The sequence below is a fragment of the Teleopsis dalmanni genome, chromosome 2 (assembly GCF_002237135.1).
Source record: "Teleopsis dalmanni isolate 2A chromosome 2, ASM223713v2, whole genome shotgun sequence".
Classification (NCBI taxonomy): domain Eukaryota; kingdom Metazoa; phylum Arthropoda; class Insecta; order Diptera; family Diopsidae; genus Teleopsis; species Teleopsis dalmanni.
Genome location: NC_051847.1, coordinates 237,721,501 through 237,734,930, shown reverse-complemented (window position 1 = coordinate 237,734,930; position 13,430 = coordinate 237,721,501). Strand labels below are relative to the sequence as shown.

Genomic DNA, 13,430 nt, shown 5'->3' with positions numbered 1-13,430 from the left:
CAAGCGAAGTGTTCGGACGTATTTCAGCGCGTAATTCATTTGATTACTCCAAAATGAGTGACACCAGCGATGGTGAACGTCTTACGAGACAATTTAAAAATCTCGTTGATAAAGTCAAAATAAAACAAAACATTCTGAATTCGGATATGTTTCAAAAGTTCTGCTATAACTTGAGAAGTTTGCATATGGATCCTGAACTATGTATTCAACTCTTAAAAACTGACTGCCAGACAGAGTTTTTTAAAACATTACTTTGTATTCCTAAAGGAACTATAATCGAAATTAATGGAACAGGCAAAAATACTCTCAAATATATTTTTTCATATAAAAAAATGTCAACTGTTACAATTGAAATTATTGTTTCAGAAGAAATTTTGCTTTTGTACAATAAAACATACATAACTTCTCATAACATTGATCTAAATTCTAACGGAAAAGAAGTTGAAAGCGAAAACAAAACACAACAGCAGGTAGCAAACAGTCACCCCACTAACACTCATTTGTTAGAAGAGAAAGTTCATAAGCTTATTGAAGAGATTCAAAAACTGAATGCCTTACTTTTTGAGCAAGTTGAAGAAAACAAAAAATTGAAGAAACAAATTATTGAAATGGAAACTAAAGCAAAACAAACAACTAAAAATCAGTTAAAGAGACGCAAAATAATTACTGCTTCAAACTCACAAAGTAAGAGAGAATTTGCTCACAAAGATGACATAAGCTCAGATGAAGAGACTGTTGATGAAATTTTGTGTGAAATGGAAGAAGAAACTCTCTTAAATAACTCGTTACAAATTACAACAACTGAAGTGTCAAACATCATAAAGAATCAAGAAAACAAACAAACAACTACAACAAAAATGAAACGTGATAAAAAAATACCATCGATAGTGGTATATGATAATGATCAGAAAAGAATGAATGAAAAAATAATCAACCAAAACATCTGCAAAAAAAATGAATATTATTTTGTTAGAATTAACAAAAATAAATATAGAATATTCGTAAATACAATTCAACAATATGATGCGTTATTATCATTACTTAAATTAAATGGTATTAAATACCACACTTACACACCTAATGAACGGAAAATTATCCATATTCTTTTTAAAAATGTTCCTATGTGCTACAACGAAAATGAAATAACTGAATTTTTGAATTATGATTATGGCCTTAATCCAATTCGGCTAACTAAATTTCAAACCAAATATATGATGGAAAATAATATAACTTCTTCAATGTGGCATGCTTCCTTTGAGCCTAACACGGACAAGAAAAGAATATTCGAAGTCAAATCAATTGGTAACCAATACGGCGTTATTGCTGAAGAATTTAAAAGTAACGGTGTAAGCCAATGTCTCAGTTGTTGGCGTCTGGAACATACTAGCTCAAATTGCACATACAATCCTCGTTGTGTCAAATGCATATTTAATCATGAAATCGGCAAATGTCAACTAGATACAAACACGGCACTAAAGGCTAGTTGTGTAAATTGCAGAATGAATACGCACATGGCGAACTCTAAGGAATGTCCAATATATAAACGAATCATTGAACGCAGAAACAAAAAATCTGAAAGAGTAAACACTAATGAACATAGAATTTCAGCAAGCGCAAATGGATTAAACGGCCAACAAAGTTATGCACAAATAACTCGAATAAATCAAAACAATATCATGGAAAATTCCGAATTAAAACAGTTCATTAGCAACTTAATTATCCAAACTGTTAATAACGTAATAACCAAAATTGCACCACAGCTGATCCCGTTAAATATTACAAATGAATTTTAATAAAAATCTAAAATGTATTGAGCTGAATGTTAACTCACTTAAAAGCAAATATAAACAACATTGCCTTATGGAATTTCTAGATGAGCACAAACCTGACGTTGTCTTTCTAGTGGAAACTAAATTAAATAAAAATAAAAAACTAACAATCTCTAACTATAACATTATAAGAAATGATCGCGTAATTAATGATGGTGGAGGTACAGCCATATTATTAAATAAGAAATTTAAATATGAACTACATACCACAAATTTTAATTCGGTATGTTTTGAATATACATCAGTAAAATTACATCTAGAAAATCAAAGTCGCATTTTTTTGACATCGATATATAAACCTCCGGATAAGCATATAAACCTTAATGATCTCAACTTACTTATAGATTCATTTAAAAAATCTCAGTTTATTATTGACGGTGATCTTAACTGTATTCACTCTTTTTGGGGAAATAGAAATAACAAACCAGAAGGCAATAAATTAATGGTTGGTTGATAACATAGACAAATATAAAATAGTATCACCACAATCAAATGAACCCACATGCATCAGATCTAACTCAGAATCATTCATTGATTTATTTTTAATCGAAGATGGGCTCAAAATAAATTTTGAATCGGCAACGCAAAAGCTTCAAACCTTGGACTTTGATTCAGATCACAGAGCAATAATTCTTGAAATTACTTTGACTAACAAATTAATTTACAATGATGTCTCAAAAATATACAACTGGAGCAAAGCTAAATTTAAAAATATTCAAAAACTAATAGATAAACGCTTAGATGAACTTTATTTGCCAATTTCTAATAATTTAGAAAATGACCAAATTGATAAAGCTGTTTACAAAATCAATGAAATTTTTGAACAAGCAATAAACCTACATGTACCAACAATTACAATAAATAATTCAACTTTAATTACATTATCTGAAAAATCACTAAAACTTTTTAAAACAAAAAAAACTGTAAGACGCCAATTATTTCGAAATAAAAACTCACCAAATTCAGACTACCTCAAAACACAGTTAAAACTTATATCTAATATGACGTTTAATTCAATAATCAACGATTACAATATTTACTGGGAAAATAAATTCAAAAATCTTAAACTTGATAACAATGTTTTTAAAAACTTTAAACAAATTTCAAACTATAAAAAACGATTAACTATGCCGAAAACACTCGTAGTAAACAACAGTAATGGATCAACTGTTTCATCAGATACAGACAAAGCTAACGCTTTTGCTAATAATTTTGAAAAATCGCACTTAATCACAATAAATATGGGATATCCTGTTTTCGATGAAATGGTAAACCAATTTGTCAACAACAACTTTAGCAACGAATGTATTATAAATTTTGCAACAACAGATCAAAATGAAGCAGGAAACTTTCATACTTTCCCCGACTCCCCTTTCATCAAGGTATCGGATGTTACTTATGCAATTGAATCTAGAAATAACAAAAAATCATCAGTTCATAGACAAAGTAAACAACGAAAATCAAATAGCTATTCATTATAATGATAACGATATGATAAACATAGACTACTACAAAAGTAAGCCTCCATCTTATTTACACTATCTTTCGAAGAGGAATGAACTTTTTGTAAATGAAAAGACTATTTATTACGAAAGTCTACAAACGATACGAAATTATCGTATCGCTAATCAACAAATAAGTTTAAACTGAATGTAATATTTATTTTCTGTATAATTTCTTTATTTATATTTTAGTTTTAGCTTAATTTTAGTCTTAGTCGTGTAAGGAAAATACAAAAGTTAAATCAAACAAAACATACTTAATATAATTAAAACGAGAAATCGAAAACCTATCATATTTAAGTACTTTGACAAATCTGTTAAGGATGTAAAGTTAAGTGTTACTGTAAATACAAGTTTGTGCCTTTGTTCTTGTATATAAGAAATGTAAATCTATAAATAAAGGCTCACTTATTATTATTATTATTAATTAGATAAAATAAAAACACGTGGGTCAGAAACCACGTTTAAATAATTAAATTAAATTATTAATAACTATGAACGATTAATAAATAAAATATTTATAATAAATAAATATTAACTTATACACGAATACCAATCTTTAATATAAATTTTTGTGTATTCTGCCATTAACACATTTTACATTTGCTCAGTTATACTGGATTCACACGAGAATTGTGATCAACGCATCTAACTTTCCCAAAAGAAAACGCGCAATTATCTCTCATGTTGGATGAATCAAACATTGCCGTTGGGGCCGTCTTGCAGTAGCTGGTTGATGAAAATTTTCAACCGCTAGGTTTCTATTCCGAGACAGTTTGACATTCATTGGTCATTTGGTGACTGTAAAACTGTTCCGTTGTCCCACTAGGAAATTGACTGAAATGTTCAGTTTTAAGTGCCCTGTGGGAAATTAACAAGTATGAAACGTCTGATTACGAGTGGGTTGAGTTCGTCTGATGACAGCTCAGAGGTTGAGTGAGGGGACGGGGGTGTTCTGTACCAGGCAACGGCCTGATCGCTTCCCACCTGGGGGAAGCCAGTCTTATCCTGGTCACAGCCATCCCAAGCATCTCACTACCTCCACGTGGTGTCCCTGGAAATTGTATGAAGCACCCGCCGATTACAAGCCAAAGTGAGAAGGCGCGATACGATCCGGTACGAACATGGACTACGATTGGAATACGCTTTTTTTCTTTATATATGATGATTATGGGCTGGTGGATATAGCTCTGGCACTTCAGTACAAAAGAGTGACATCTTGCGGAAATGGCTGCTGGTTAAGGTTATATCTATCTCCGTCCCGTTAAAATCTGGCAAATCTTCAGATACGTTCAACGCTATGTCGCCATTAAGTTGGCTGCGCAGGCGCCAGTTGAGACAACTCCTGGCTAGCACCGTCTGGCTCTGTACTCAGTCACCCATAAGGGACTAAGTCAACCTTCCATGGACCTCACTCGAAGAAAGGGACCCATGGGGACATTAAAGTGACTGCACATACTGGCCGAGATAGCGGCTTGAAGTTGGGACCCATATGCCATGAATAACAAAAACTACAAAAACACTGAAAACAATCAAATGAACGACGACAACGATGACGTTGTAATATGCACCACCACCGAAGAAACTTCCACGCCTTTTAGGATAGGCTCCGTTATTAAGCGGACACCTCCATCAATATTAAGTAGCAACGAAACAGTAAATCGATCAACAACAATATTGAAAACAAATAAGCAAGAAGAAATACGAAAGAGCCAGCAACAACAACAACTTGCGAAAGATGTGGCTATTATTGATCTAGCACAAGAAACCGTAGTAAGTCAGTTAGCCAAGCGGTTAGGACAAGAAATTGACAGCCTCGTTCAATACGTCGAGCCACGTAACAATGTGCACAAAGATATAAAGAGAATGTGCAGCACAATTAAAAAGGCGCACACAAATCTCATCATGCACATAGAGATGAGTGAGTACAAAGCCAAGTCAAACATCACCTTGGTACAACAACGAGAAACGCCGTTGACAGCAAAACGAGACGCAACATCGGTATCGGCAAAAAGGACAAAATCCAAAATGAGTCCAAAAAAGCCTACAGAAGAAGCAACCAAATCACCTGATACTAAAAAGCGCAAATCAGACGCTGTGGCCGAAAGGCTGAACCAACCAGTAGAAGAATGGACGAAAGTACAACCAAAAAAGAAGGCATCCAATATAAAAAAGGGTAAATCAATAAGACCGCGAGCCGATGCCATCATCATTGAAAAAATGGAAAAAGAGATGTCATACGCTGAAATTCTGCGAACAGTGAAATCAAATGAACAACTAAAAAACCTAGGCAACAAGGTTAAAACCCTGCGCCGTACACAAAAAGGAGACCTGCTTATCGAGCTGAAAAAGAGCGAAAAAGCAGCAGCAAATGAATGTTGTGCCGCTATTGAAAAGGTTCTTGAAAACGTAGCCAAGGTGAATCTCCGGTCGCACAATGTAACCATCCAATGCAGAGGGCTTATTAAAGATCTGAACACTGATGACGAGTTATTCGACGCAATTGAAATGCAAGCAAAAGTGAAAAGACCTGATAAATGCACAATCAAAAGTAGGCGCAAAACGTACGGAGGGACAGAGTCCACATATCTAATGCTGCCAGCGGAAGATGCAAAAAAATTACTGGCGCGCGGACATTTAATTGTCGGTTGGACTCGCTGTCAAGTTACAGAAGTTACTACACCACAAAGGTGTTTCAGATGCTGGGCATACGATCACTTAGCGCTCAAATGCAAAGGACCCGATCGCACAAATATCTGCAGACGATGCGGCAATGAAGGACACCGTGCAGCAAATTGCAATGATGCAGAAAAATGTGTCCTCTGCGAAGGTGCACATACAGCTGGTAGCGGAAAATGTCCACGATACAAAGAAGCATTACAGAAAATCAAGGCATGAAGATACTACAATTAAACATCAACCATTGTAAAGCTGCACAAAATTTACTGTGGCAAACTGTAGCAGAGAACAATATTGACATGGTCTTACTCTCGGAACCGTACGAAGATATACACTCACATTACTGGATTACAGATTCAGAGAAACAAGCGGCGATCTGGGTGACAAATAACAAAGCTTTACAAAGCAAGATAACAGCTCCTGGCAGAGGTTACGTATGGGTGAAACAGAATGACGTGTACTATGTGAGCTGCTACGCACCACCAAGATGGTCAATTGATTATTTCGCTCAAATGATGTGTTCATTAGAAAATGAGCTAAGAGGAAAGCGCCCTATAATCATTGCTGGTGATTTTAATGCATGGTCACGAACATGGGGCAGCCGGTACACAGATAAACGAGGAAAGATAGTTGAAGAAACCTTCGCTGCCATGAATCTGGTTTTGCTGAATACACCTGGCGTATACACGTTCGCTTGTATTAGAGGACATTCGATAATAGATTTAGCCTTTTCCGATAGCACCACGGCAAACCGCACAAGATGGAGAGTAGATGAGTCAATATACACGCACAGTGACCATCAAGCAATAATGCTCGACACAAGCAAAACAAGATCGCACACACAATACAACTTAATCACGCAAAGGAAATGGAAGAGATCAGTCTTTGATGCCGAAGCTTTCGATGTTATGTGGCAAGATGTGGAAATCGAAATCACTAGTGCAGAAGAAATGGCAACACAACTGGCGAACCAAATAAACATCGCTTGTGATGCATCGATGCCCAGATGCAGATACAATGGCAAAAGACAACCCGCATATTGGTGGACAGATCAAATAGCCAGCCTGCGTAGAGCGTGCATAACAGCAAGAAGAAGAGCGCAACGAGCAAGACGACGGCCAGATTTTGAAGAGCAGTACACCGAGTTTTGTACACGAAAACGCGACCTTAAACGAGCAATCCAGCAAAGTAAAGTCCGTTGTTTTACGCAACTACGTGATAGTACCGATGTCGATCCTTGGGGATTGGCTTATAAAACAGTAATGCGAAAGGTAAAAGGCCAGAGAGCCCCTCAACCAACTTGCCCTATCCTGCTAGAGCAAATCGTGCTTACACTCTTCCCCCCACAAGAGGAAGTGATAATGCAAGAGTACGCACAAATCGAACAGGACAGTATACTGACAATAACAGCAGAGGAAGTGATCAACACGCTGTGCCGTATACACGACAATAAAGCCTCGGGGCCAGATGGAGTTCCCAATGTCGCTTTCAAAGCAGCGGTACGAAAAAACCCACAACTGTTCGCAGATATATATAATGCTTGCTTAAGAGAAGGAGTCTTCCCATCACAATGGAAACTGCAACGCTTAAGCATGATATAGACGATGAAATTTGTTTGCAAACCAAATTTGCAAACCGAATATGCGCTTTGCTATACACTTTGAAACAAGGTTGGCAAACTTCATTTTTATTTATTTTCTACAGCGTTCATATCAACAGCGGAGTAAGTACAGAGTGCAAAACAATAATTGAAACTGAAGAAATTGAGGTGATGATCATAGCAACCTGTTATTTATTTCATTTTTTAAACTAAAATTATTTTTGTTTCAATTTTTTAATATGTTACATTTTAAAATTTTTATTCATATAATAATTGTTTAAATATTAAAGCTTACTATAAAAATGTTTTTAGCACAAAATAATTTTTAAAATATATAAACTTCTTCAATAATTGTCTAATGTCTAGCAATTTTATAATTATTTTTCATTTATTTTTCTTTTTACCAAGAATTAATAATTTTTTTCTGTAATCTTTGCTTGTCCGACGCTCACCAAAATTCTTAAATTATGAGAAGTTTGCAAACTTCGATATACACAAGTAAACATGTTTGCAAACTTAACAAATAATTGAAAAATTTTAATTTCACTGCAAACTAGTTTGCAAACCAAATTTTGGTTTGCAAACTTGAGTATAGACGATGCAATTTGATAGCCAGCAAACCTTGTTTGCAAACAAATTTCATCGTCTATATCATGCTTTAGTACTTCTTCTTAAACCAGGGAAGTTTCCTGATCAACCTTCGTCATACAGACCTCTGTGTATGCTGGACACAGCGGGAAAGGTCTTAGAACGTTTAATCTGTGATCGACTTCAAGAATACCTTGAAAACAACAACGGCCTGTCTGATATGCAGTATGGTTTTCGAAAAGCGAGATCAACAGTAGACGCCATCAGAAAAGTAACGTCCATAGCGCAAGTTGCATGCAGCGGCGGTTACACCCGAATGAAATACTGCGCAGTTATTACACTGGACGTGAGAAATGCCTTTAACTCAGCAAAGTGGCACAATATCCTGTTGGCTTTAGAAAGATACTGCGTTCCCGACTACCTTCTACGCATAATCAGTAGCTATTTCAGCGAGCGAACATTGCAGTACCAGACAGATAGAGGCATGAAATGCTATAAAATTACAGGTGGTGTACCACAAGGGTCAGTCCTGGGTCCAACGCTATGGAATGCTATGTACGATGGCGTGCTACAACTCCAGCTTCCCGATAAAGCGACAATCGTTGGATATGCGGATGATATTGCACTGGTGGTAGTAGACAAGCGCCTCGATGTATTAGAAGCCAAATGCAATGATGCTGCGGCGAGAGTGCAACACTGGCTTAATAAAGCCGGACTTGAACTAGCAGCACAAAAAACGGAATTAGTACTGGTTAGTGGCCGTAGAAAAAAGGAAGAAATGACTCTGTGCATTGGCGAGTGCGAAATAAAATCACAAGAGGCAATAAGATACTTGGGCGTCTTGATTGACTCGAGGCTTAGCTACAAGCAACATCTCTTAGCAGTGAGTGACAAGGCTGAGAAGGTTAATGGCGCATTGGCAAGAATACTTCCAAATATAGGTGGTCCACAAGGCGAAAGACGGCGGCTATTATCATTGGTAACAGATTCGATAATACTATACTCGGCTCCAATATGGGCAAATGCTACAAATAGCAACATCCAGCACGTTGCAAGGGCTCATCGACGCAGCGCACTACGAGTAGCGTGCGCATACCGCACAGTATCCGATGACGCAATCTGTGTTATCGCCGGAAAGATTCCAGTAACTATACGTGCAAACGAGTTAGGCCGGCTGTATCACAAGCAAGGTGTAAAGCCATCTCAAGAAGAAAGAACTATTGAACGTGCGCAATCATTGCGAGAATGGCAGCAAAGATGGGAAGACTCCCTCAATGGCCGATGGACCTATGCATTAATCCCAAACATCGAGGTATGGTTCACAAGACCCCATGGAGAGCTGGAGTACCATCTCACCCAGATACTAAGCGGACATGGTTGCTTTTTGCATTATCTACACAGATTCAATTTGGCCGACAGCCCTATCTGCCCAAGTTGCCCGAATGAAGTAGAAAGTGCAGAGCATGTTGCCTTCAGCTGCACAAGATTTATTGAAGAACGCCAAATACTACAAGAAACCATAGGACGACCACCAACAATCGAAAACCTAGTAAGCGAAATGTGTTCGTCGAATGAAAAATGGAATGCAGTTAAATGGTTTGCTAACACAATAATGCACAAATTACAAGATGCAGAAAGAGAGCGTAAAGCCCTTCAGCAACAACAACGAGAGCGTCATCCACAACCTCAATTACCAGACCTGCAAAACACAGCTATGGACAACAACAGCAGCGGCAGTCAATAACACTAGCAATACAGACGTAAGACTGACTTACAAAACTATAGGTGACGGAAGTAAAATTCCAAATTAGCGGACAGAACAGCGTTTCGCTGCGCTGAAGAATGAATAAGACTAACGAAGTATGAGTTTCACGCTCAACTTTAAATATAGGGTGAGCTTAATGCTCAATACGGCCTTCTGATGTTATACTTTACGGTGATTCCAGAAGGGTGACCCGTACGGACGAGAGGAGTTTTTAGTGGGTTAAAGTCCTACACTGACTTAGGCTTTCGATGCTTTTCTCCTAATCCAAAAAAAAAAAACAAAAAAAAAAAAAAAAGCTCAGAGGTTGAGGCCCCGTTGGTTAGAGAATTAGACAAGGTTGTTAAGAGGGACAAAGTGAAGAAGGCCAAAAAGGCAGAGAAGGTAGGGAAGTCAGAAAAGAAGGAAAGTCCACATTGCGTGATCTCTAGTGCTAATACAATCATCAATATTAGAGGTGAGGTAACTCCCAAAATTGAGAGAATGAAGTATATCACTAGCAGAATGAATAGTGTTGTAACTACCGGATTGGCTGATGGCTCAATGAGCACACAAACAGCGGAACTGGTTACAAGTTGTATCAATGAGTATGAATCGATATTTGGATCTCTGTTAGCAGAAAACACTATGTTAGGGGGAAAATTAGAAATTTTTGAAAGGTGGTTTGCTTCTGATGGTCATGCTGTTGCCAATAAAGTAGGTAGAGTAGGTCAAACTTATAGTATTATTGTCAGCAATACTGCGAATACCAGCAAGGTAGTAAGCGTAGTAGATCCGAAACCAACGATTAAGCCCATTGAGACGTGGTCTGTAGTTGTTAGGAGTAAGGATGCAAAGGTATCATTCAAAAAAGTAGTAAATAAGATAGTTAGGAAAGTAGGTCCCACTTTGGGAGTCAGAATTAAGCCATTGAAAAATGGTGGTGCCATAATTCGGACTCCTTCAGTGGCAGAAAGGAAGAAGATAGCTGCAAATACTAAGTTTGATGAAGTTGGGTTGGACGTTACAGTCCGAGATACGTTCGGGCCTAAGGTCGTTATTCAAGGTGTTCAGATCTCCCATGACGAGTTCATGAAGGAGTTATATGAAATAAATTTCAAGGGAAGAATGTCACAGGAGGTTTTCGTAAAGAAAGTGAAGTTAGTCAGCCGTCCGTGGGTTGCTAAGACTGAAGGTTCATTGAATGTGGTGTTAGAAGGCTGTAGCGTAGCCATAAACACTCTTTTAGAGAGTGGTCGTTGCTATAATAAGTGGTTCAGTTTTAGGGTCCGTCCGTTCAACCCAGTAATGGGTTGTTACCGTTGTTATGGATTTGACCATAAAGTTGTTGATTGTCGTTTTCCTTCTGAAGTATGCCGTCGTTGCGGAATGCAAGGACATAGGGCACTTAATTGTGTCAACGCCTTACGTTGCCGAAATTGTGATTTCAAGGGTTAACCGACAGGTCATCTGATGATGTCAGAGAACTGCCCGATTTACGCCGGAATATTGGCTAGGACGAATGGTAGACACTAATTATGTTTACATTCATTCAGCTCAACTGTGGTAGGTCGTATCGTTCCATATGCGCTTTAGGTCAGACGATGTGTGAACTAGGTTGCGTTGTGTCGTTAATTCAGGGACCGTACATCAAACAGATGCATGGTTCAAATAGATTTATAAGAAAACAATCTGTTGTGGGCTTGCCTGCTGCATTTCGGATTTTCCCTGATGACTGTGGTCAGTCCCCTGTAGTGGTTGCTGATTCAGCACTTGAATGCCTTCAGGTCTCATCTCCTAAATGGGGCGTGGCTGTTTCCGTTGAAGGATGCTTCGGTCGATTTGTCTTTGTTAGTATCGCCTGACAAAATATGTAGTAATCCACGTTCCTATCGTGGCATCAGTCTTCTCCCTGTACTTGGTTAAGTACTGGAACATATGATGGTTGAGCGACTTTTGAATATTAGAAATGTTAGAAAGTCAGGTAGACAGTTTGGTTTCAAGGGCTTAGTGTAGAAAACGCTTGGCATCATGTTCAGGGTAAAGTTAAGCCTAGTACCTCTAAATATATTTTAGGTTTATTTGTGGATTTCAAAGGCGCTTTTGACTATCTTTTATGATCAAAGGTGCTGGAGAGACTACAAGAGGTTGACTGTAAAGATATGGCCCTTTGGAATAGTTATTTCTCTGATAGGCGTGCAGTCGTCACAGGTATCAGGAATCAGATAGAGATAGGTGTTGAAAGAGGTTGTCCGCAAGGGTCCATTTGTGGTCCAATAATTTGAAACCTCATGATGGAATCGTTGTTGCTAGAGTTAGGGGAATATTGTGAATGTTCTGCATATGCTGACGACCCTCTGGTCCTTATTGAAGGACAAAGTAGGCTAGAGGTTGAAAAAAGGACTTCTGAAAAAATGCATGTCATCTAAGCGTGGGGCTAGCAAGTACGTGTTTACGTCTCCTTGGATAAGACCGTGAGTATGATACTGCAAGACAAGTTCTCACGGTCACGAAATCCTGTTGTCCGATTCCAGAATGTTTCACTTAAGTATGAGCCTGTTGTTAAATACCTTGGTATTAATGTAGGAAAGAGAATGAATTTTTATCGTCATCTTAGTAATCTGAAGAACAAATTAGGTACAGTCGCATTCTTGGTTAGGAGAATATTAAGATCTGAATGGGGCTTGAAATTCCAATGGAGCGTTTATCGGCGCATTATCTTGATACATTGTGTTTTGAACACCGTAGTATTAAGCCTCCACGGCATAAAATGGTACGTAAAATAACAAAGGTACTTCTTTTGTGCCTACGACATTTCCCCCTGCGGTGAAGGGGTTAGAATATTCCCGCGGAAAGGTATGTCTGTCGTAAGAGGCGACTAAAATTCCGATTCCAGTCCGGCACTTGTGTAAGAAGTGTACATGATAGTAAGTGACACGGCACTTGCGCCAACTGACCAGAGTTGCATGTTATCTGATACTACGGACGGCAGTGGCCCACAGCTTCGGCTGGATTGACCAGTTGAGGTTGGATTTGGAAATCCAACCTGGAAATATAAAGTGTAACCAAAATTAGAGCTGGGTAAAAATTTTAGCTCTCATCCCTCTCGGATTCAAGTCGCCATTAAAGAAGATATCAACGTATGACCGTCGCAGCTGGTTTATGGTACTGGTTTACATTTACCTGGAAAATTTATATCAAAATCAAACCACTATAAATCCAATACGAACGACCCTACCCTGTGATTAAGCACTTCGACAAGTATTTTGTTGTTGACATCAAAGGAAAATATGATCAACCTCTCGGTTACCAAGCACAGTGTTAAGGAGCAAGGAGTGATAATAATAATTAATAATAATTTGCAGTTTTGGGATGTCTTTTTGATGTTGTAAATTGTTCTTGTATGTGTAGGTGTATTTCATTGAATTATTTCAAACAACTTTAGATGTATTTTGTTGTTTTAATAGTTTTAATGACATTGTTTTTGTAAT

At 37.8% G+C, this 13,430-nt stretch overlaps 1 protein-coding gene across 1 annotated transcript; it reads left to right on the top strand.

Annotated features, from left to right (window-relative positions):
• The first annotated feature begins 4,828 nt into the window (after window positions 1–4,828).
• Window positions 4,829–6,229, top strand: LOC119677059. The gene has a single exon (XM_038088327.1). It carries the CDS (start codon window positions 4,829–4,831, stop codon window positions 6,227–6,229), a length of 1,401 nt encoding a protein of 466 aa, XP_037944255.1.
• The last annotated feature ends 7,201 nt before the right edge of the window (window positions 6,230–13,430 follow it).